General features: G+C 32.4%; 1 protein-coding gene across 50 annotated transcripts in view; it reads right to left on the bottom strand.

Annotated features, from left to right (window-relative positions):
* Window positions 1-224: 224 nt before the first annotated feature.
* LOC126920473 (calcium-activated potassium channel slowpoke) overlaps window positions 225-26,525 on the bottom strand; it is a 107,684-nt gene continuing 81,383 nt past the window's right edge. For 16 of the 50 annotated variants that reach the window (XM_050730877.1, XM_050730876.1, XM_050730874.1 and 13 more), the window contains 15 exons: window positions 25,197-25,265; window positions 22,173-22,223; window positions 19,695-19,715; window positions 16,943-17,005; window positions 13,498-13,530; window positions 12,947-13,079; window positions 10,551-10,610; window positions 8,883-9,279; window positions 8,177-8,360; window positions 7,971-8,066; window positions 7,304-7,440; window positions 6,930-7,042; window positions 6,409-6,570; window positions 5,824-5,917; window positions 225-5,546 (listed from right to left, as the gene is read on the bottom strand). In XM_050730877.1, the coding sequence (XP_050586834.1) occupies window positions 5,466-5,546; window positions 5,824-5,917; window positions 6,409-6,570; window positions 6,930-7,042; window positions 7,304-7,440; window positions 7,971-8,066; window positions 8,177-8,360; window positions 8,883-9,279; window positions 10,551-10,610; window positions 12,947-13,079; window positions 13,498-13,530; window positions 16,943-17,005; window positions 19,695-19,715; window positions 22,173-22,223; window positions 25,197-25,265 (1,694 nt within the window). In that variant the 3' untranslated portion in view covers window positions 225-5,465. The remainder of the gene's footprint in view (window positions 5,547-5,823; window positions 5,918-6,408; window positions 6,571-6,929; window positions 7,043-7,303; window positions 7,441-7,970; window positions 8,067-8,176; window positions 8,361-8,882; window positions 9,280-10,550; window positions 10,611-12,946; window positions 13,080-13,497; window positions 13,531-16,942; window positions 17,006-19,694; window positions 19,716-22,172; window positions 22,224-25,196; window positions 25,266-26,525) is intronic. The other 34 variants (XM_050730885.1, XM_050730881.1, XM_050730900.1 and 31 more) reach the window with 21 other exon arrangements.

A 26,525-nucleotide genomic window follows, 5' to 3' on the forward strand; every position in this document is an offset into this window, starting at 1 on the left:
TATAAGCTAAATTTATTTCTTCAAATTTATTTATTATTTGTCTGTGCAAAATCTACCTCCCATTATGTTACTCTTCAATCCTCCTGTATTTTTATACGATGTTTATATGTTATTAAAAAGTGTACACTACACGTTTTGTATATATATATTTTCTCTCTTATATTAATTATAATAAGGTAAATTTCATACGTCACAACACAGTGGATATAAAGAAACACCAAAGCTTACTTTTATGTATATAATTATTTATATCATCAATTATAATGAATATATAGTTATGTACAATATTGAATCTCATTCTTTAACAATAACATCAACAACATGATTAAACAACGTTCCTCATTGGTACACAAATTGTAAATGTACAGATAAAAAAGCATTAGATGAGGTCAATGAGGCATCGAAGGTGGCGTACGCTCAGCGCGCCTTAATTTTCTTTTTTTCTTCTCTTTATACATTTTATAATTCCCATATATATATATTTCGAATCATTTTTGGTATTTTGTTCGATTTGTTTTTATTCCTCTTCTTTTTCCCTCCTGTTTTTTTTTCACATTTTTTTAGGTTCTTTTTTAACGTTAATTATATATACTTCGTTTAGATACACACGTCTCACATACACACAAATGCGCCACGTGTATCCGTGCGACGCACGAAAATACGATTACGGGTGATGATATCGATTGAATCGGTGCATGATTTAATTATTAAAGAGAGTGCATGAATAATTTGTATCTCGCGAGCAGCCAGGCACGAGTTCCTACCTTGTAAGAGTGAATCGAGTAATATCTAAAATAACAATCGTCTATTTTTCTAATACATTTCGTACGTGAAGGGTCAAACTAAAATTAACGGCCGCATTTTATAATTAATAAAAAAGAAATAAAAAGAAAAAGAAATAAGAAAGGAAAGTCAAAATTCGAAAGGATGTTCACTCGTTTGTCAAGTAAAATTCATCTGCCTGGCTAAACCCACGCGACGCAAATCTCGACCAATCATCTAAAACTCTACACAAGGCTCCGACAAATTTCATTTTTTTTTCTTTTTTTTAATCACTTAACGAACGATTTCCACAAAATCTAACGCGCAAACTTTTGTTTCGTATATAATCGCATCAAGGCGAGGCAGGGTCACCGAGAGTCCTCCATCTTGATTTAACGCGATTCTACAAGCCGCTAACTTCCTCAAACAATTAGTATGAAAAATTGACTGTTGTGAACAAACATTTTTCCCCAAAACAATATTCGTTCGATTACGAATTGTAATTTGTTTCGTTTATTTTTCTAAAGTGCGTGTCTTAAACTCGTTTCTTAAAACACTGACGCTCCTCAAAGAATCGAATTTTACAAAATCAAATAAGTAACACTAAACTATCTTTCGATTTTCGTTCTTTCCTTCGCACGTATTTTCATCAATATGCTGATGAAAAATTAGGCGATTCGTTTATAATTATATATCCAGTCAGACCTTTCGTTATCAAAGGATTCCTCGAAGATAAAAAGAAAAAGAGAAAAAAAGTACAGGATAGTCCATTCAGCGGAGAACGATAACGTACAAATGAATTTTTGTAATTGTTCAAATGAAAAACGCGATTCTCTTTCGCTCTCCTAACTATTTACTCTTCTGACTCACTTTCAGCTTCTTTTAATCTCCGACATTTGATTTTTTACAAATACTGTTCTGAAATTTTGTTAAAACTATAGTTTCAATTGCTTTAACTGTATCATCTTTCACGATAGCGAATAAAATGAATTTGTATACAAATTAGAAAATAAACATATCTAGCATTCATATTTTTATAATTAATATGAAATAACGATTTACGTGTGTAAAAATTGTGAATTAATGCATTCGTGTGTCGTTAATTTCTTAAATAAAAAGTCCTCTTCTATTGCTTTAACAGTGGATATTCAAAATAAAAAAAGCTTCGTCCACTGAACGTTCACTGACTCAATTTTCACATCGAACAAACCAAATAACAGGTATATATATATATACTAGGATAAGTCTTATCGTTTGATCTATCAACATACGAAGAAAGCTGAAAGCGTGTCAGTAACAGTAACAGTGCTCATCCCTCTTATAATCCTTAACATTACATTCGCAATCGATAAAAATTAACGCATTAATTCCACATTAATAAAATATAGAAATTGATCGGCGTTTTCTCGCAGATCTACGTATACTAAAGTAATAGAAAAAAAATAGTGAAAAAAGATATTTGGAAATCAGGAGCAACGAATGACACTTATTGCGGCTGATGCTGCACATTGTTTAGTATTATCATTTATACATCGATCAAGCTATCCGATTCGCACGCCTCACCGGCCCTTCTCGCCTTAATCGAGCCATATATAGAAAGTTATATACAACGATATAACACGAACTGCAGTGGCAGTGAATAGTGCATATGGATATTGCAAACAGTAGCAATGGCGGTGGCGGCGGCGACTCGTAATCGCGATACACGGCAGCGTCTACCACAGCTACTTTGTGTTTTCTCTTGTCCCCGATAATAATCGAACCGCTTCGTCCCATTTGCACATATATTTCTCTTTTTTAATCGATTAATGGTTAGTCTGATTTTTCATTGAACGATCGAGCACGGTAACCTGATGTTTTTTTTTATATATTTTCAGCGTATATCGTATTTGGTCGGATCACGCGATACCTTCATCCTTTGTTTTTGCACTCGTCATACTTCCGCACGCGCGAATCGTTTCCCCTGGTTTCCTTTCCCTTTTTTTTTTCATTCCGCTTCGTACTCTTCTTTCTTCCCACGTATGTACATCATTTTCATCGATGTGATAATCGCTTTTCTTTTCTCTCGTGTGTATTTCCCTTATCTGTGTGTTACGCGCGCGCATATGAGACAGAAAGAAAGGATGCGCGCGTATCCGCGTGTGTATGTTTTGTGTTTGTGAATCCATACCAGATTTTTTTTGTGATTGCGTTGCCATATACATGCACTCGTACGTATCGTATGTGTATCATTACGTGTGCGTGTTTCAGTCATGGTTAGTGACAGAAAAAAGGGAGGGGCGGAGCGGGGGAAAGAGCAAGGAAGAAGTATTTGTGTATAAGTGTATCTGTGTATTTCCTTCCTTTGTTTTTATGTATGTATACCTTATTTGATCCGTCTTTGTTTTTTTTTTGCTTCTTTACATACATACATATATATACATATACATGCATACAGACATATATACATACATACATACGTGTATACGTCTATGGATGTATGTACACATATGTACGTTCGTATGTACACACTCGTGTAGTTTCACAAAAATATATAAAAGAGAGTGTCTATGTATACATATATATGTGCATATATATCTGTAATGTATATATAGTCGTATCGATACATAGTCGATTAATACTCAAGTTGTGTGGAAAAAGGGTGTTTTTTTTCTTTTATCGTTAAATTATTATATATTCACACATATACATACATACATACATGCATACATATATACATACATACAGACATACATACATACATCCACGCATGCATACGCGTTTATGTATAGAATCTGTACAAAGTGCTTGATTGAGATTTTTTATATCGTTAGCCGCAAAAGAAGACACTCAAGGTAAAGTTTACACGTAATCCTGCACTCCTGTTCGCACCTATCTCTTGTCATAACGATGCACGTTATCGTCTGCAAACCGTTCAGTCTAAAACTAAACGTACAGAGTGACTGTTACACCTATGACAGATTATAGCCCTTTTCTTAATAAAATATAAAGCGAAAACAAGAGAATATCATAATACACAGAAAGAAGAAGGAAGTGAAGAAATATCGTGACGTATATCTACACATTCACTTATACCTGTTCCATTGAATGCAAATATAAAATATAGTGCTTCGTATTAATCGTTTCTATCATTTCACATGTACAAATTAATATCTCGCAAACGCCTTTAAATAAATTGCTAGATCTATGTATTACTCGTGTACGTATAAATAATCTAGACATTTCACCTTCCTGATGAAAATTCATACCATTAAATATGATACTAACTTTTAGCTGCACAATACATAGAAAGTTACGAATCACATCGTAACGTGAAAAGTGTATCATTTAAACTATTTCGTTTATGGAATAAGAATGTGGTTTCTTATTCGCAAGTTAATTAAGAGAATCGTTTAATATAGAAACATAGAGGCACATTTGCAAAGAAAGTACGTAACCATAAGAAAAGTGAAATCATGTATCTCTATCGTCGGTATCATTTCATTTTCCAAGACTACGATCTGTTCTAGTTGCAGTTATCACCCTGTACATACGCATATACAGATACATGTACATATATGTATACATATTTCCATTTGCTCACAAGGCAAGATACAAAATCACGATACAGGAGACGAACACACGACTGTCTTGCAAAGTGAACAATGCATCTACATGAAAGGAACCAAAACGGTCCTGTCAGTGCAGTTATATCTCAATCAATTGTTTCATATCTTCTATATCTTCCTCTTTCCTCCTCGTTCCGCTTCTTTTTTTTTCTTTTTTTTTTGTCTTTGTTTTTATAGTTTACCGTCGAATGACAACATATTCACCTGTTCTGTACCTATTTACATATCCTGAATGAGCTACAGCGATGGTATACGTTAAGACGCGAAGGCGATTACAATTCCTCAGCGATCAGCCTTGAAGATGTTCTCAAGCGTTTATAGTTAAGCTGTTTTGCTTCGCATTTGTTTTTTAAGTATTATTTCTTATCTTCTTTTTTTTGCTTGTTTTCTTCTGTACTTCTGTATTCTGCTTAAAGCATAGGGCGTGGAATTATAGTCACACACCGTTTTACGCTTCAGAATAAGCCCGTTCAGTCCTTATGCGGCCTTCAACATCGAAGACGATTAATAATTTCATGTCTTACGAAGATTTAGGAAGCTTAACGTGTAGCTACCCTCGGACCGTGTTTCATCATACCGTATCCCGGTATCCCTTTGCCGTTTCTCTTCCTTCTTTTTTATTTCCCTTGGCAGATTTTCATCCTTATCCTATCTTCTTCTTCTTCCTTCGCTTCTTCTTCTTTCTTTTCTTCTTCATTTATCACTTGATGTTGTATTCCTTCTTTTATTTATTACACAACCAAGCCTCAACGTAGAAATGTTTCCGGTCACGATATGAAAATAAATCACGTTAGCGATAAATAACAAGGAACAGAGAAATCTGCGGACACTATTAGAGGGAAACCGAATTTAGCTATACGAGTATTGACGAAATATATCACTGGCGACACATAACCAGCAGAAAAAACGGACGTGTTGATGATTCGTTCTATGGACGGGGTTCTGCGATTAATTCGTTGAGGGCATCGTAACGTAATGCCAGCCAATGAAGACTACAAGTCGATTCAGTAGGGACGACGGGCGGCATGATGCGTTTCCTTTGCGTAATTATATGTAGGAATAAGGTCCGTCTGTGAGGGCGCTACACAGCAACAGTCAGGAGGCGTCATCCTTTCCCCGAGCTCCTCTGCTCGGCTTGTATTCCAGACCTGGATCGAATTGCATCAGCACGAAAACCTGCAGATTATTCAGTAAAAAGATGATATTAACATTAAAGTAATAATGTTATCATTATAAATTAAAATCAAATAATAACATGATTATGTTGTGCGAATGTAGAAGATAAGAGAAAAGAATCAAATTTTCAAACATTCAAATCTACAAATTTTCGGACGTTCAAATTTCCGAGTTTTTTTTTAAACTTTTATATCTTAATCGGAAATAATTAAAATAATAATCAAACGAATAGTATAATCGAGTGATATCGAGTAATAGACATGGAAGCCCTTCGTACCTGATCTGTAGGCAATAACGTGAAGTCATCTGGAGGATTTGTAATGACGTATCGTTTAGAGGAAGCATCGCACGATGAGCTGGTATCTCGAAACCTAAAATTTAGTTACAAGTCAGCCATGTGGAATCATAGCTTTCGAGACAACTTACGAATCTAAGCTAAATATTTATATGTATATACACATATGTACGATTAAAACTAAAACTATAAAACTAAAACTAAAACTAAACTAAACGCTGGCAACAGTAACTAAACACTAAACAAACAAGTGATACAAAGAGACAATCATAAAAAATGATGGGTATTTGTTGGATGAAGGCAACTTACGATCGTCGTTTCTTTTTTTTTTTTTTTTTTCGTGACGCGAAAACGCAAAATGCAAAAGTGTGCGGCAAAAAATCAAAAGTTATATAGTAAGTACAAGAATGATATAGTAAGAGAATAATCAATGGCAGTATAATCGCAGCAGCAAGATGAAAGATTCTCAGAGAAAAAGATATATATATGTATATATATAATATATGCGTATATTCTGTGTAGAGTAATCCAATAAATACCATCGAGAGAAGGAAAAAAGTCCGATACCTGTACCTGTACAGACCAATGCACAGCATTCCATACGACTTTAATGCTGCGACAAAGAGGTCACCGTACTTGCCTCCTTCGCCATATTGAGCCAATGGCCCGTCGTACAATGCGATTTGACCTACTCGACATCGATCTCTATTTGCCAGACTATCAGGTGTACTGTAAATAAATAAATAAGACAATTGTGCATTATTCGAAATATGATACATTTTTATTGACACTGGTGTTAGTAAAAACACTTGGCATTGGTAAAAAGTATCATTAAAATAGTATGAAACATTTTTACACTATCGTCCGTAAATGGTTATAATAAGTACACGTTCTAACAATTAAAAATACAGATTCCTATGAGTATATGTATAATTCGCTCCTCGGATGTTTCATTCGTCAGAGCACGCAACCACTGTAACCATAATCTTGGTTACGGATTGCATACTTAGACGAGTTTATGTTTAAAATTAGCAAATGCCCCGTGAGTCGTGAAGAAGGATGTATGTGTCAAACTTTATCCGATTTACCTATAACCTCCTCGTAAACCTGCTCCTTCAGCGAGAATTAACTCTAACTCAGGCGTTGCTCCACCAGTGATTAGAGATCGAATTAAAGTCAGCGCGTTCTGGTTAAAGTACGTCTGTCACAGAAATAGAAGCAAATATTACGATTAATATAAAGATATAAGTTACGAAGTTGAAGCCTGTTTCTAATGAATAATAAAATAAATGACAATAGAGTGATAAATCACCAACTGACGCTATCACAATCGTCTAATTTATATTTACAGAGAAATTCATGTAATTTATTAGTAATTATATATTAGTAGTTAACATTTATACGACGCCACAGTAAGATCTTTAGTCAAATACTAACATTATAATCATAGAATACTACTAACCGTCGACATTAATGAATCTAATACGCTGACGGCAAAGGCAGTACCGCAAGCAAACGGTTGGGTAAGGTACAGTTCTGTGTCCGGATCATCGTCGTCGTCCTGGTCAAGGAACTGCACGTTGCTATCATTTACGAGTTCTGTTAACAAAAACATGAACATATAAATGGCGTATTAACTTCCTCAATGATAATAAACCAATCAGAAAAACAATAAGTAAATTCTTTATCCTATATATGAAGATTTCAGCTGAAACATATTTTTCATTTTTCATTAAAGAGCAACTTCAAAATTCGATGTATTGCCAACTAATTGCACATGGAAACTATATTTGCACTTGATTTTGTGATTAAATATGTGTTTTTGTCAGCTTCTTGGACATTTAAAAAACATCAATGACATATGTTACGCAGACTAATATCAATCAAATTAAACTAATATTATTCGTTTCTTGCAAAACAATACTTTTGTGAATCTATTTCCGAACACTGTGTTATCTATTTCCAAACAGCTTGTGTCTTCGAATCTGTCGCATTATTTTTCTTTGCAACAATTCTACGTTAAAATATTTTTATACAGCTACCAAGCGACGTGAAAGTCAGAAGATTGACAAAAATAGATTCACATTGTTTTCATGTGATATTCATTTAAAATAGTAAGTAAGATGTACCTGTTATCATTGGCACGTTTGCTCCATAAACTGATCCCCGTCGCTGCAAAACGATTGGGCTGCCAACTGCGGTCAAATTACCTTGCTCATTATTTGCTGGAATTGCCACTTAATATTTAATAAAATGTACAGGATAGGATATAGGCAGTCGTTCAACTCGAAAGTTCATTAAAACACGAGCTTTATATTGAGAGGATATTACGAACCTTGGCTGAGCACTCCAATGGTGTCGTCGAATGTCATAGCTTTGATATTAAGGGACGCGAGGATGGCTTCCTTGTCGGCGAGGGTGGGGTCATCGTTGCTAGGCACTTTAGCCGACAGGATACAACACATGTCGCACAGATTCACGTTAACGGCACGCAGATCTGCTCTGCTTAATGGTGAACCCTACCACAGTACACGTAATTACATTGCAAATGCTCATTCTTAAATTCTGACACTTCTTTCTTCTTTTATAATATATTGTTGTTAAAAAGAATTATATTAGTTCGAAACGTTTGATCTTATATTAGGTTATAACATGAATTCGCCTTACATAAATTATAGTAAATAGAATGAATATACAGGATAAATTTATGCAATAAATAAATAAACAGGATAAATAATTACAATCGTATATTTGAGTCTATATGTTGTAAACATACAAAACTTCGTAAATTCATAAATTCCAGTAAAGCGGAAAATTTTTATTTTCAAAGTGACACAAACAAAATGCAAATAAACTATGCAGATATATTTATTTAAAGTATAATAAAAAACAATCTAAATAATCGGAGAAGATTCGTGTTATAGTATAGCAAAAGAAAGAAATTGAGTAATTGAAGAAGATTTATATTATAATAATAAAAAAGTAATTAATAGTTAGTAATAATCAAAAAAGAAATTGAATAATTATGAAAGATTTCTTACGTTTAACACCGAAATCTTTGGTAGATTCTGCAACATCTTCCACTCGCGGCGGATGTAATCCACAGACCCAACTATTACTACGTGTTTAAGCTCGTGGTAATGAAAATTGGAAGCTCGTAATGGCATGACAAGGTTTCTCAGTCCGATGAGAGGCGAATCGGGATCGGCGAATAGGCAAACAACAACATGTCCATTTAGAACTGTCATCGCCGCCTGATTACGATCCAGTATGCAGTCTTCGAGGTTACGGGATGGACTCCAATGGAACATACCCGTTGAATCGTACTTCATTTCGGTCTTTTCGAAATCGAAGTCCTTCGCCTGATCGTCAGCTATTCCGACTTGAAGACCACCGTTGTTATTCACGTTCGTACCGCCCGAGGCTCTGCTCGTCGGCCTAAAAATATAATTTTCACTTTTACTATACAGAAATCGCTGTTCACTTTTACTCGATTAAATAACAAAATAAATACTAGTAAAATACTAGATTTATATAATACGCGCAAGTAGATGTAATAACATCTTTCATGACTAATTTTTTGTGTTTTTAGCTTTACTTCAGCTCTTTAGCTGTATTCTATTCTATCCTATTAAAGCTAGTAGTCCTGAAATACTCAAGCGAATGAATACTAGTTGAAACTATAGCTTAAGTAAGCAGTATAGTTATATAACTACTTATCCTTTGTTTTCCTTAATTATTTTACTATGTTTCGCCTAACAAATTAACTCATTAATTGCCAACTGTTATCTCTAAAGTAGTTGTTTCATATATATATTTTCTTATTTAACGAAAAATTCTCATTCAGAGATCGCGAAATATCATGACAGTTAATGAGCGTGTGTATCTTAAACAGCAAAACTATTTCGATTATTGCAATATCTTACGTCGCAAATAAATGCCTTCCTGTATCTAGTATACAAATTGCCAGATAATCATGCGTGATATAATAGAATTAGTAAGTACATTAATTACATCATAACCGACAACGAACGAAAAATTAGACACATTCAACCTTAAAATACTCTCAAGATACTCTGGACTAGTTTATAAAATGGGCTGTGTTAAAATTTCATTGCAAGTTACTACGGATTACTGGATATAAATAAATGTCTGTCTTTAGTAATTAATTAAAAGAAATTAGCGAAGTTAAGTTACACGAAAATGTAATTATACTCGCTGAATCGATTATGCTTTAAAATTGTAAATTGGATCGTTTATAACACAATTTCTTCGGACTCGTTGCCATTTTTTAAGATGAAACAAAAGTTTCAGTTTGCTGTAAGTGTTCATATACTCATGCAGATTAATTCATGAAATTCATTATAATGGCAGATATTTTTCATGCCTGTAGCAATTTAATTGATAGTTTATTGGTAAAGAGTGAAAATGTAGCAGAGAATAAAGCGAAATAAACAAAGCAAAAGTAACTACGAAATCACATGGAAGAGAAAGCTTGGAGAAGGTTCTGATCGTCAAAGAAAAATTTAATTTTTACATAAAGAAGATAATTAGAAGAGGAAAATGATCGGAATACGCTGCAACATAAGCATTCGCATGCAATCTTGGCAAGCAGATTTCTATATTGCAAATATATTCAATCAAACGTATAGTGTAGAAGAAAGAACAGCGCGCTCAACGTGACAGTTAACGTAACAAAAGAAGCGTACATGAGCTTTTTGACTTCGTAGGCGAGATGGTAGCCAGGGTATGCGGACTCCTCTTGCGATCTGGAATCAGAAGGCATTTGAAACGTTGGATTCGTCGATTTGTAGACGCTCTTTTCTTCGTTCGCCATCGAATAACGTTAAATCATAACAATAAGGAAACAAGAATGAAGAAGTTCATTTATAAATAACAATGACAATACATAATGATTTTTCATGATTGGCTATGAAATTTGACAATTTCGAATATTTGATTTCTTTTCATCTTTTCTTTTTTTCTTTAAAACGTAATGTACGATAAAATGATTCATTTCTGGATCAGTAACATTAAAAAATGAAAAATATATAAATGTAAGAATTATGTAGCTTCCTCTATAGGAAGTATCTGCTTTGATAAAGTTTGACATCTATTCTATATTGATCAAACAAATGTGAAGAATGGATATAATTGCAGTCTATTCATGGGAAAAAAATAAATACTGGGATAAATTCGTTGTCCTCGTTCTAAACAATGATCAACACAATAAGTGTGGTGCAAACAAGCGGATTTCATCATATAGGGATTTCTCACGTTTCAGCTGTACATATACAAAATTATAAAAGCACAGACAGCGGTCCTACCATAACAGGTAAAAGCTGGTCATTGGATATCGCGTAGGAAAAGGAAGAATTTATATTTCATGGGCTGCTATCAACTTGTTAACATGCGATATAATACTTTCGTGAGCCATCGAATAAAAGAGAGGAAATAAATGGAAAAGAAAATATTATACCTGAGTATTACATCGTGTAACTCTAACAATAATTATTTACTTTTTAGCACGAGGAATATTAGACTTCGCAGAGATATCTCTAAATAAATCTATTATCCTCAGCTTTCTTTGGTATAAGCAACAATTTGAGTGACGGAAGTTGTTACGGTATTACGATATTAATTAAATTAAAAATTAATTACAAAGAAATACATAATCTCATTACAACAAAAAACTCTGCTAAAACGGTACTATATTGGCTTTGTCCTCATTTTATTTTTCGAGCTACGTACGCTAGGAAATAGATCATCAATTAAAAGGATGTCTTCCACCAACTGTAAAAGTTATACCTCTAATTCTGCATGTCACAGTTTGTTACGATACATGGACCCAATATACTGCTAGTTCGTAGCCATCACGAACTTTTGCGTGTTGCTAGAGGGATAAAGGGAAAACAGGGAATGTCTATTTTTAATGAATTTACGTTGTACAGCGCCTTTTATTGATAGCAATTCCTGCAGAAAAGTTCCGTTCTGGAACCGCAGAACAGTTTCAGAATATACTGTTTCGATAAAATTAATCGCAGGAAACTAAATAATGAACAAAACTGATCGTACAATATGTAACCTGTTGCAAGATCACTTGAATTTATGAAGATGATTCTGGATCGCATGGAAGTTCTCTACCGAGAATAGTAATAATAGAATATTTATCGTCACCTATGTTGGATAACTTTTAAAAACATGCTGATTAAAGGAAAATAGATGCAAATATATCGTTGAAAGAATACTGTGTCAGACAGCGTAGTGCACTCTGTAAAGATAAATTATTCCATCGAAGATTCTTTTAACAGAGTAGTGTTCTTATATTTTGTGAGATGAATCGTTTCGAGTAATTGCTTCGACGTTCCATTAGGTTATTCAAAGTACATGATTTAAAATGATTTCATGATGGTATTGCAATATGTATGTGATTTTGTTAGCGATTAAAAACAAACATCTTACGATGTATATGCAACGATGAATTTTGTTCGACTTACGTATTAAGAATGAACTAAACGATGTACAGTTTGAATAACCCATTGTATACAGCTTAAGAAAATTGTGTGGAAATAAAAGGTCGAGTCGTTCTACTCGTGCAAATAGAGGAGAAACAGGATCAACCGTAAAGTTCGTACAATAATGAGAGTGCTTAGATGCAGACAGAGAAGTCACCAGGAAAAATTCACCACGAACTGCTGCTGTAATTGTGTACACATACTTCGTTACTATATAACAACCGAATATATTAAAACACACTTTATATAATTGTGCTTGTATGTATATATAGTGACCACGTCTAATTAAACTTTGAGTGCACAAGAATTACTTTTTAACGTAAAATAAATAAACACAAGATAATTTTGCGGTGAAATAAAATTTGAAAATAAAATTCCAGCAACATTCTTTTTCTTTTCGATCAATGAGTTCAATAGTTAACGTGTAATTAATTCTCAGTAGTGAAATTCGCACGCTGTTTGTTAATGTGTAATGAAATATTTATGGCAAGTGATAAAAAAATGCGAACAATGAAGAGCGAATGCAAGGACGATGCACGTCCATGTTGTACACATTAAAGAGAGGATTAGATTTAAATTAAAACGAATACCTCTGATTGTACGGTTGATTTGGACTGGATAAACTGTCATTCGTCGCTCGATTCACATTCGGTTTCACCTTATTCACCTGCTTTGTTGAATTCATCATGGTCATCCCGACGGAATTCCGGTGATTTCTCATCGCTGTAACACGATAATATAATATTATACGCACGTGTATATATGAGCAGTATTTATATTTTTATTAATTATTATGTATAATACTGGCCACGATTATTAAAACACCTACTTTGTGCGAACAAAACTGTTTGGACATTTGATAGAAACTGAAAACGCTACTTTCATTTTCTAATTATTTTATTATAAATCTGTTCTTTTCCTGCTTATAATGTAAAATTTATCAAATAGATTTATCAAATAGTTGCTTTCCAACGTAAGAAATTCTTTTCAAAACTATATAAAATATATTAAATAGCGTAAAATGTATTGAACTTTTTCAACGTAAGTACGATAAGTACATAGATGTTCTAATATTTTTAGCCGACACTGTAGTTATATAATATTATATTTCTAATGGATATAGATGTTCGTTTGTAATTACCGTTTGGATCGTCTCGGTCGCGACTGATCTCACCTAAAATTCGTAAATTAGAATTAAATTCTGTATAAATTTATATTTTTTAACGTAGCTAATAGACAAAGCAACAATGATTAAGACAAATTACTCAGTGCCACGCTGATCGTGGCCTAACTTCGTTTGTTATAACGCACTTTACTTTTTATCGACAAGAGCCTATAGCCTCATGCTTACTTACACGCGTACTTCGTCCGAAATTTTCCGTACGTGCCATCTTTTCAATTTTGAATAACTAGAATTGCTATGGACTGACAAAGTACTTATGGTTTTCAAGAATATGTCAATTACACATATACTATTATATTGGCAAATGAAAAAAACATTCTTGCTCTATTAAAGTTACGCTAATACTGTAGAAGTTGCATCATATTAAAGAAAAGTTGACGAATATTATCCTTTGAAAATAATAGTTTAAGAATAATCATTTGATAATAAAATTCCCTTATTTATTTAAAATTATAAAAATTATTCCTGTATTTTTATTATTTTTCTAAGTCACTTTTCAAATAAATTGGCGGTTGATGTTATTATTGATAAATCATAAAATACAGTTAAAACATTTATGAATATTTATTTTCCACTTATTTGGTGATAAAATTTCTTAAATCTCAAAAATGTGACAATCATAATAATATTAACATTATGTTATTGATTTACTACCACTCTTAAAATAAGTAACTTTTACAGTTAACAATATTCATGCATTAAAGGATCTATTATTAAAATATCAATTGATTCATTTCTGAATACAGAACACATTTTTCTTCTGAATAAAAAAGAAGAACTCGCGTGCTAAAATTTTGTAACGAGAACCTCCTTAAAAGAAAATCTGACGTATCGATGAAAACCAAGAAACATTCACGAACGCAAGCAATTTCTAGCCATCGTGGCACGCGCCATTTGCATAAGTCAAGAAAAAAAAAAAATTAGCATTTGTCTTGTTAATCGAGTGTGAAACACCACCTATATTTAATAAATTTAAAAAATGAAACGATCAAAAATATGAAAAAATTGTGCTGTGTCTAATATTACCATAAAAAATAAATAAGAAATTATACTGTGTCTGTTTATCTACCGTGCTTTCTACAACTATCAATTTGTTCATTTTACACTTGATATTAAAAATTACACAAATAAAACGCATAATATGTAAATGACAATAAACTATAGTATATACTGAGGACATATGCGAGTCACACATATCAAAGAAGAAATATCGAAAAAGTATTTCTAAGCATCCTAAACCAAATAATATAATCTACATAGAACACAGAAAATTCCATCGTAAAGATCGAATATCACTCAAAATTTCTGAATTCAAACAGCATTTCTCAAACTATCCACGAAATTTACGTGTTGTAAATTCTTTTATATTCTTTTCCTCGCTGAATAATTGGTTTCTATCATACGTATAGTGTTTAGTTTTGCAAGAAAGTTAAAGAGTGAGAAACGCTGATATCTTTAAATTCCTGCTTCACTACTTACGCAGACGAACACCAGCGAATGTTTTGCATATTTTGCACAAATTAGATGGAAAGGTGTGTTTGTCGCGGATAAGGTTATCAAGCTTTCGGATTGACTTTCTTTCCTGCACTATTACGTTATCGAATAGTCCGAGTCAATTCTTAAATATAAATGGCTCAAGCTATTTATCAATATTTTATTACCTCGAATTATTAGTTAGTTAGCACTCAAGTTAAATAACCAATTCTGTATACCGAAATGTATACGACGCTAAATTATAACATTTCCTGTGATAAAAATTTCAAATAAATTAAGTGACTCATATTACTCGAAATTATTTGAAATTATAAATAATTACTTTGCACTCGAGATATATAACTAATTATATATAAAATGTATATGATAATTATAATATTTCCTATGGCTGAAACTTCAAATAAATTAATCATTGTGTTTTGTCTATAAATCGATGTTGCTTCGAAACTATAATTAATCAGTAGAACCAAATTAAAACGAAACATAACCGATGCTAGAGTCTAGTAACTATGAAACTCTATGATGATCGTACGTTTTTATAATAAATCACAGTGGTTTTTGTAGAAAACATTAAAACAAAAAACGAAAGAAACGGAAAAAAAAGATTATGTGTCGTCTAATATGATTGCATGGTGAGAACTGAAGTTAAACTACAAAAAAGTTGACTGTACTACGTTTGTAGGAAATTAATAAAACTGATAACATAAGATGCAAACTATAACGTATCTACTGTAGCTGCATGCACTCATCGAAACCGGAGAAAGTAGTAAATAACGAGATCGTGATTCCATCAATGTTTCAATTTCAAAAATATAATTTGATTCATTTTATAGATTTACATTCCTCTCTACTTTCTCCAAAATCGAAATGAAAATATTAGTAGCGCGCTTTTAGATACATATTCCATATATATTTACAAACAGTGCTGGAGTTTTTTCAATTGAAATTTCTCATGTAGGTACTATTGAAATCTCATTGTTATCATTAGTTTTTATATAAAAGTTTCGAAAAATATTTTTGTTCTTTCTTGATGCAGTAACTGGAAACAATTGTTTAATATGATCATTATCTTTTGAATGAAATTCAATTAATAATACAATAAATTTGAGAACATTTGAGAAATTTATAACATTATCAGTATTCTTTATTTTCCAATTTATGGAGTTGACGGTTCATATAACTTTATAATATAAATATACTTTTCATACTACATATCCTTCTGGTTTGCAATTTATTTAACTTTGCTATTGCAAATACTTCGTTTATTTGCGATATTATACCAACAGGTGGTCTTTATAAATCAATAAACTAATAAATATTAAATATATCGTTACTATCAATCATAAATTTGATAAAAATATCATAACCGAAGATTGCGAAAAATCAGTGATAAAAGCATACCTTCCTGGTTTGAAAGTTATAATTCAAATTATTACTCTATTACACATTATTATTTATTTCTCATTTGCTACCTGTAACTTCGTATCTATTTTAAGCATGTATCGACAGTTTTTAAACAATCATTCCAGTCCAGATCTAAAAATATTTGAAACCCGGCACTGTTAGAAAAACAAAATCAGTCGAAAATGTCATCATGTTGAATCCCTAGAAAAAAATAAAAAATCAGTCGATGAAGCGTATTCGTCATGATGCATAGAAAAGAAAAATCAAGTAATAAACAGAAAACAAGAAAGAACATTAGAAAACCGAGTGCAGATAGTTGTTAAAAAAAAGTGTTAATCGAGAGAGCGAAGCACTTTCTTTCGTGAAGCAGCTCTTCGAGTTCCTTCGTCCAAGAGACTGAAAGCGATTTATTACAGTATACCCGTATAATCATGTGGTTCATCAAAATTAAGAAGGGCAGCTTGCAAAAATTGTAGCACGGTTTTGATTTGAGGTGTAACTGTACCTCTTACGTGAACCATCTTGGGCAGTTCTGGCGGAGTGAATGTGGGGGGAGGATGGTGGTCGTCTGTAACAAACCACTACATATGTTAGCTACCCTAATTACCTAAGGCCTAGTTCGCTACACTATCGCTACCACTGGCCATTCCTATGCTTGCGCTTCGGTTAATTAAACTTTAGCTCCGTTGCAGCCATTTATCGATTTTTACAAATTGTTCATTCCACAAGAGAAGAGCTTTAGATTATATTTTCTAATTGATTCTTCTTAATTTTCCATTCATGAAGAGGGTGTCGTTGTATGATAATTTTTAATCAATTTCTTTAATTTTCTCATTTATCAAGAAAATAACATTTGATTGTTATTTGAGTTTTTGTACATTAATAAAATTAATCTTGCTACTATTGTAATTATACAATTACAATAGTAGCTATATATCAACTGTATAACGTTGATTATACAGAATATTATTCTGTATATTATTGAAATCATTTTTCCATACGATATTATTCGAATATTTCAAAATACATGCGTCAGTGTTTGAATAAAAGGAAAATATTAACAATTATTCTGTATCCATGTTAGACTGACAGAAGAGGTCGGGAAGTAAGCCTTAACATTATATCAAGGTACATACAGATTGAACTATTTGTAATGTAATTCTCTATCTTTTCGCTACGTGCTTGCGTGAAGAATCGAAAGCAAACATTTTTTAAACGAGCACATTCTTTCTAACGTGTAACACATGTATGTACCAGGTATTATATGTATATACCATCTATTTACACAATAGTTTATTAACTAATAATACTAGTGGATTAACAATTTGCAAGTCTTAGCCGTGGATTTCTTTTTAAGATGTTTACAATTATAAACAAAATCAACAAAATTTTCATTCGTAAAATTTATTTATAAAACTGTAACAAACTTATTGACAAATAAAGAATTTATTTACTAGTAACTTGTAACTTGTGATTAATAGTAGCAAATAAAATTTCACTAATAATATTAGTCCAATTATACAGTTGGCCTAGGAAACAAATTATATGCAAAGAAATTGTAAAAGAATATAATTTGTGAAGAAATAAAGACTTACGTAGCCAGTCTACATTTTGGAAACAGAATAACGTTTCTATTATCCCTGACTGGAACAGAGCTTATTCTAATTAAACAATTGTAAGTAATCTAGTCGAGATATTACTTTGAAATCTTCTGTTTTGAAGATTGCTGCTCGTTGCAACGCGGACGAGTCCAGAAGTAAAGGAGACACTATTCAATTGTGCACGATATTAAAACAGGACAAAAAACAATCTGTACATCGTAAATCTCCTCCGCGTTGTACAAATGTAGCCTAAAGTAGTGGCGAACTATATACACGTTCTCGTAATAAAACTTGGAAGCACTGTGCACAGACAATACTGATTTCATGCTAAAATTCACAGAGGTAAAGAATGAAAATCGAAGAAATACAGAGAAATTAATTTTCTATATAAAATAAAGGAAACGATTTTTTTTTTGTTAACTGATTATAGTAGAAAAATAAAAATATTATCTTTACCTCTGATAAACTATATATTCTATTCTACCATTCTATGATTACGTAGACATGCAGTAATAACTTCTTACAATGTGAATATTTACTCGATATTGCAAGTGCAGTCTTTGATAGATATAAATTCGTGCGATAGATTGGGAAATTCGTGAGAGTATTCGAAAATATTGTTAGATTTCTACCGTGTCAAAGCAGAGTTACAAAAGGGGAGATATCGTCGGTGGTGTAGAACTAATGTGAAACTCGTCGTTTGCAAAACTATTCGCGAATCGAATGCAGCTCTTTATCTTGTGAGCACTTTTCTTTTGCCATTGGCGTCGTTAAGCTCCTAACATAAGCTTAACTTGTCCGAGGGGGGGAAACTGTAGCGCGTGTAAAAGGTCACTTTATACTCTTGTCATGGCGTAGATCATTTTACAGCATTTAATTGATTCTTAAATTTCGATGTTTATTGGTATAAGACACATGGAATATGAAGTATAAAATATTTATTGTACAATAATAGAGAAAAATCCTTTATTTTTCGAGTCTAGTACTTTCTTCTTTCTTTCTTTTTATCATTTACTGTGATATCAATTACTAGAATATTTATTAACGATATCATTTGAAATGTATATGTTGAATTTTGTAATTCTTAGAAAAGATTGGATTACTTGAGAAAAGCAGTTGTAATGTTTGTTTGACCTTTTTTAATTTATTTTTTAGAAAAAAGGGATTAATATGAGATTGACTACAGTAATTTTTGTGTTGTATCAATTACACACGTATATGATACGTGACTATAGTGATATGAGATTATAGTAGTACATGATGATAATTTTAAAGTACTAAAATTCATTTCATGTTCTAAAGAGTTTTTCCCATTAATATATATATTATTAACTAATATCGTTCTGAGATACTTCATCTTTAAAAAGGCAAGGATCTTTCTTTATAAAATTCTCAATGCTTCAAAAGATAGATCAGGCAAATTGAAAAATAATATTTGACTAATAATATAGAAATATATTAGAGGTACCAATAAACATATAAACATACGAATCGAACACGTAAAATACAACGAGACATTACGATACATCCAGTGACCATCTACAGGCTACTGTATTATCATCTATGCCTTATCATTATAAAGATTCTCGCGGCAACGTATGCATACATATTATGTACATAAATATTGATTATACACCCGCTCTATATTAGACTTACTTGCATACGAGAAGTCTTCACCTAAGTAGAAGTAGAGGACGAAGAGAAGAAAGTTCAAACAGATAGACACATAGAAAGTTAGTTAAAGATATCTTTTCTTCATGTTCCGGTGTACAATAATGTGTTTGTATGTGCACGTACTCGCGGCCACGTATATGCATGGTAATATATGTATATATATCGGTGGTTTTCTACATGTGCGTGCGTCGTGCACACGCTCGCCTACGTGTAATGTTTCGTGATGATGTACATAGATATACATATATGCACGCATGGATCATAGATGAATTACAGGTGAGAGAGAATGATCGTGTTAAGGCTCCGATGAGCGGTGCGAAGTGAAACTGTCGATTGATTTTTCTTACCCTCCTTCTATATACTTTTTTTTTATCTCCCGTTTATACTATATCCCGTAACATCGTTCACATTTTCACTTTTTTACGCGACACGCGAACATTGAAGTAATCACGCAGCTTATTTACTTGCAGCAGATTCAATCGTGTTAGTACACGTATTATATCAGGATTCAAGATTAAACTTATTTAGGTGCTTGAGTATCCAAAGATCTTTTTTTCTTTACTCTTTTCTCATATAGTTAATATTCTCATCTTTAATTTGAGCTTTTTTATGCTGCTTACTTTAGGTTAATAGAACTACAAAGTTATGTCGATTATAAAAATTGTAAAGCTGTGTGCGACAAATTATGGAGAACGATCGATCATGAATACGGAACCGTCAAAGCATTCGATTAGCAGGGATATTATCCGAATTCATCAATTGCTTTTCCTACGATAGAGTAACTAAAATACTGGAGAAGGAAACGTTCCAATTTACTTGATATTTTGTAGAAGTTAAATAGTTCAGATGAAGTACAGGATATTACATTTAAGCCAGACGATGGAATATCTTGCTAGATATCGCAGGTATCAAATATATATTCTTTGAAAAGTTGCAAAGATATAAAGCGGAACATTATGTAGCAGGTCGTAGAATTTGTTCGAACAAATGCTATCGTATGATGAATAAAAAGGCATAGACTGTCATTTAAAAAAATTAGATTGACTTTTATAAGAATATTTTTTTGGTAACTTCAATCCCTTTTAAGGTATTCCACTGTTCTCACTTAAGTGTAACATACTGTATATATGTATATTGATATTTATTTGTGTTTGAATATTCTCGAAAGATATGATTGAGACATAAAAGCACATGGTTTTCTTGGAATGTAGTTTGCGATAACTCGAAGCACATAAGTACTGCACACTTAATATAAACACCTGTAATCGTTCAACATCTGCAACATGTTTCAGAACACTTAAAGAATTAGAAGCAATTAAATATCAGGATATCGAGGAACGACTTCTCCAATGATAATCACATATCGACTCTGCCATAGATCGTATAAATAAATCACGCAAATAAACACTAATTCTAAGATATTCTAAGAACATGTCGAATAGATATAGTTAGATATTGAACACCGATGCAAGATCAAATTGGAAGTAGTTAAAAAAAAAAAAAAACTCAAGGCAATCACATCGCCGCGAAGTTCCGTTCGGATTAGACTTGTAATAATTCACTCACAACAATAACCATCGAAAAAAAAAGACACTTACATACCTCCAGATAACTACATTCAAAACGACATCGATAGAAATATAATGTAAATAGTAATTTCGGTTGCAAAAGTACAAAAAAATGAGAAATAAAAGACAGACATCACACCAATAGGAGTTCAAAACACTAACAGTAGTCTACTTCGAAACCAATTAGTATCAGATTCAGATAAAATCACATAAATTAGCACAACGAACACGTTCATGATATATATATATATTCTAATTTTGAATACGAAATTAAGAAACTACATATATATATAAAAAAATGATCGAACGTTGTGCTGTTTGTTTCATGTATTCGAACAAAGATTTGTTTTTCAATTGGAAACCTTGATATTCGAGTTTCTTAAATAACTAGGCCATGATGAATCATTTAGCTTTATAATTTCCTTCTTCTAACTGATACATTAACACAGCTATGCAAATCCAAAAATACTATGTATGTCAAATTCGTACAATTATTGAAAATGATTCACGCGGCTTAAATGAGTATTGAAAGGAGGATTTCTGCGTTTAACCTTTAAATCGAATATTTCGCCAAACGTATACTCGTTACTTTCTGCATTTTTTAAATTATCAAATTGAGTATCATAAACCACTATTACTAGAATTATGAAACTAAAATTGAATATTCAAAAATTTCATGTAATACTGTTCAAAGACATAGATTCAAGGTTATATTGATTTAAAGGCCATACGAAACTAATATACTCTTTGATCAATTTCGACTATATAGTCGTATTTTACTTAACCATGGGGAGAGGCTAAGATTAGACAAAAAAAAAAAAAAAAAAGAAAAGAAAAGAAAGATACAAGGGAATGACACGTGGAAGACAATCTACATTCGGGGGATACATACTTGCTCTTCCAACCATTTGAACAGCTCGCACGCCTTTCCGGAATGTGGCCACTGCCCGAAGGGAGGAGAACCAGAGCTGTTAGTCGTTATACCAAAATAATGTGAACCTAAATACTGGGTGGAGGGGCAGGTGGTAACAGGTAAGGGGGAATTCACGCGTTGGTCTCCACCGATTTATCACGCTGTTTTATAAATATTCATAGATATCTCGAAGAGACTACATAATATAGTACTGTATATATTATAGTATATATTACTATATAATATACTGTATATTTATATTCATATTGTATATTATATTGTATATTATACTATAATATAGTATATTATAGCATATTACTATATACATTAGGATATAATTTACTGTAAAACGTGACAATCGATAAAGATGTGATCAACATTGTTGATTTAAAGCATCGTTGCTTTAAATCAAATTTCAGTCTGATATGAGGACTGGAGCACAGAGAATACACAGCAGGTACGTGGCCCATATTGAATTTATACAGTGGCCGATGATATTCATTTAGTCAGAGATCGTATTCTCTTTCAGACTCGATTAAAATATTAAATATCACAATGTCGACGTTATTGTTGTGATGTCAGTGAATGATATCAAATATGCGCAACATGTGAGGGGAGAATGAAGTATTTTTAATCGGTGTGTTCGATAAACCCTGGGCATCGATTATCATCATCCGTGTAAATTTAGAACTAAAGGTGCTTACACCGGTGGCATTCACTTTGCAAGTATTTCACTTTTGGTTGGTTCGTTATAAACTACAAATGTCACGGTTATAAGTACTTTTAAAATTCTCTTCTTCACACAGGATATATACACATATACAGGCACACCTATGCACACAGATATACTCACACAAATGCACCTAAGCGCGTATGATTCGCTTTCATTTCATATTAAAGGGTCGCAGCAGTTTCATATGCAATTTCAAACACAACCTTCCCCACTATTGCAAATATATTTCCTTTGTTGAAACCATTTATATAATTCATAAAGATATAGTTCGTTGCAATGATTCCGGTTAATTATTTTCAAATAATTCGTAAATTCTTAGATTTTCTAGATAATCCCATCCTGCTAACTTGTACTAAATGTATACATATATTATATGAAGTAGTAAGTAAAGCGTAGCTTTAGTTCTACCTAATGTTGGTTAGTTTTATAATGTGAGGATAATAGGCGGAAGAAAGATATAAATAAATATTTATCTAGCTGCTGGTCATAGAAAGATTACATGTGTATTTAAACTCAAATCCATTTGAAATGTTGTTGTTTCAGTTAATCTGTCTAATCAGAAAACAAACATGTTTCTAATGTTTCGCATGCAGAAAGATAGAAGACGACAGTTCTGTGCTGAACAATGATGCAGAAATTGGAATGTAGAAGAAAATTCCTTTTATGAAAGAAAGAATAAACTCATTGACCAGAAATTAAAGAACGAGAATATAGATTTAGTCACTGTTACGATAGAGATTGTTGTAGAATTTGCAATCAATTGTACCTATAAGTAAAATGAATTCCTCTTTTTCTAAATAAATAAGTGTGAAAACTCAGTGACTGAAGATAAGAAGCAAGAGATACTGTTTGTTTAGGATATTTATCAATAACTACAAGAGGAAAGTAACAGAGAAAAATATGTGACTATAGAGCAATATATGTGTACTTGTTATCTCATTCGAGAAAGTAAGTAGAATTTACGAACAGAATACAACAATTTATGGAAACAAAATTCGAAAGATAAAATTAGAAAATAAAATTCCATCTTGGAAAGACAAAGAATTCCCTTCAATAAATGAATAAATTATTTTTGTAAAATGTTAAGAAGTGATACAAAAAGTGATGTTCTTTCATTTCTGCAAATGGAACCATCTTACTAACTAAAACTTGTGAAAATTTTCAATTATTTTACTATAATACTGCATATTTTTAGTATACGAAAGATAGCCTCCAAAAAGGAATCAAATGATTTTACAGATATTTAACAAATTCCCCAATATTTAATCAACTCATAAGTCAAACCAATCCGTAAATCGACAGATGCTCGATATATTCGTGATAATCCAAGAAATTGAGAGAACTGTTTAAAAAACGAAACAGTCACATTTAAATTGCAAACATAAGAAAAATAATGAAAAACAAGGTTTGATATAAGCACACCGAACAACGGTAAAGAACGATAGTCATTGGCAAGCCTGAAACGAGCAAATGTTCTTTAATCAGTGAAAAGTAACAGCCAGGAACGTGTAGACACAGAATATACGATTTGATAGAACGTGCTTAGCAAAAATTAGCATATCTGCGAAAGCGACGTTTTCTTAGTGAGAACTGAAGCGATAAGTATTCGCATTAAACGCAATCCTGTACATATACGACGTGTGAACGATGTTCGTTCAACTTGAAATTGACGTTGCTGCTTCGTTCGAGAAACAATGATCGCCAAATATGTTAGCTCTAGCAAAAGCCCAGCGAGAAACAATACGAATCGAACGATGTCAAATTACAGAACGTTGAAACACAGGTATCGTGGAGTAAGTGCGTGTGACGGTGAATTACTTGGAACATCGAGATTTGCATTCGTTTGCATCACTTACGCCAGCTTACCTGGTTAATTCAACTGAGCTCTGATTGAGTCAATCGTTTCTTTGTTCAAAAATAAATATCGCGCGAGCACACGAATAATATTTATATAAATATAATATAAATAATATCATCTAGTATAATAATATAATTTATATCAATAATATTTATATAAATATGCCAATAATATAATAATAACGTTGATATGTGAAAGCATCGCGTATTAGGCTCTTATATTTATGTATCTTAGAGATTTGACTCAAACAGAGAGAATTTGTCAGAATAATGAACGTTTTTCGTGATACGTTGCCCCGGATCCGAATCTGTAATTTTCTTTCACGATTATTCTGACAAAATTGTAGATACGGTTCGACAAAGGATGTGCATTAGGATGAACAGGACGGCAAGGAAGGTACAAAGACGCGTACCGTCGAGGCAACTGCTGTAGGCAGTGTTTCCTTTCACCATGCCGGTCTGCATCATCATCATCCCCACATCTGTAAAAATCGAGCAGTCGGCCCGGACACATATTTGTCAGTAAACACGCAAGGATAGTCTACTGAAATAACTGGTAAATGGTTAAGGGAGGATCGCCGGTTTAAAAAGGGGCTGGGCTAGGAACCAGAGATAACCGTATGTATTAGATTAAATTAAACATACAAGGGAATCCTACGAATTACTATTGAAACTTTTGTACAGCGTGTTCTGGGGCGATGAAACGAAAATTTCATATAAATATAAATTCAAGCCTCTTATTTACTGTACTGCACTTTGTTGAAAATTGATTGTATTTCTCAAGATTATTCCATGGTATTGTGACAAAGGAAGTAAACAGCTTTATCTCAACGCTTTAATGTTAAGTTTAAAAGAGAATATCAAAAGAAAGCTTGTAAAAAGAGAAATAGCAAATAAAAATACAGCGTTCAACGGAAACAGTCCAACTCAACATCGCGCGACTGTAAGTGGAATAAGCGTCGCAGATGTATAATGCCAGACGTATCCTTAACCTACAGTAGCGAGCGTAAGTAGAAGGAGCGTCGATCCGTATCATGTCAGACATGTCCTATAATCTGCAGTACTTCTTTTACAACGTAGAATTGAAAAAATATATTTTTCATATTTTGAAGCAACACAAAATATAGATACAAATTTCTAACGTCGTATTATTATACGTATAATATTGTTATGTGTAATTATTATATAACAGTACTTCAAAGAAATCATCAGAAATCAAGTTGGGAAAAAATTTTCCCTATTTATACGTTTATGATCCTTTTTTCTCATCAATTTTTAACACAATTTCTTTTATGAACCTACATTTATATGAAGTTTTCACTTTATTTCTGAGTGCAGAACATGTTGACAAAAACACGGCATATTACGACAAAAATTCGGTAATACGTACATACTATATATATATATATATTTTATATATATATTATTTTTATATATATACATATAGTCGTAATTCATTGATTCATACGTGAGAATACGTAAATGTGATAAGGATTATTCTATATATATATACTTCATTTCCATATTTTCGTTCTTAATCTTCATGTATGAATCCAAGAGTAACGGTACTATATTATCATCTGCAAATTTCTTTCCAATTTCCACGATTTACCTATAGCCAGGACAAAGGATACTTAACAAGGTGTACAAAAATAAACTACAAAGCTCCTGAAATATTATTTACCTCCGATGTATTTTTCTCCACCCACAAATTTTCTAGCAATTGCCAAACGACATTAAAC

This window comes from Bombus affinis, chromosome 9 (assembly GCF_024516045.1).
Source record: "Bombus affinis isolate iyBomAffi1 chromosome 9, iyBomAffi1.2, whole genome shotgun sequence".
In the NCBI taxonomy this organism is placed as follows: domain Eukaryota; kingdom Metazoa; phylum Arthropoda; class Insecta; order Hymenoptera; family Apidae; genus Bombus; species Bombus affinis.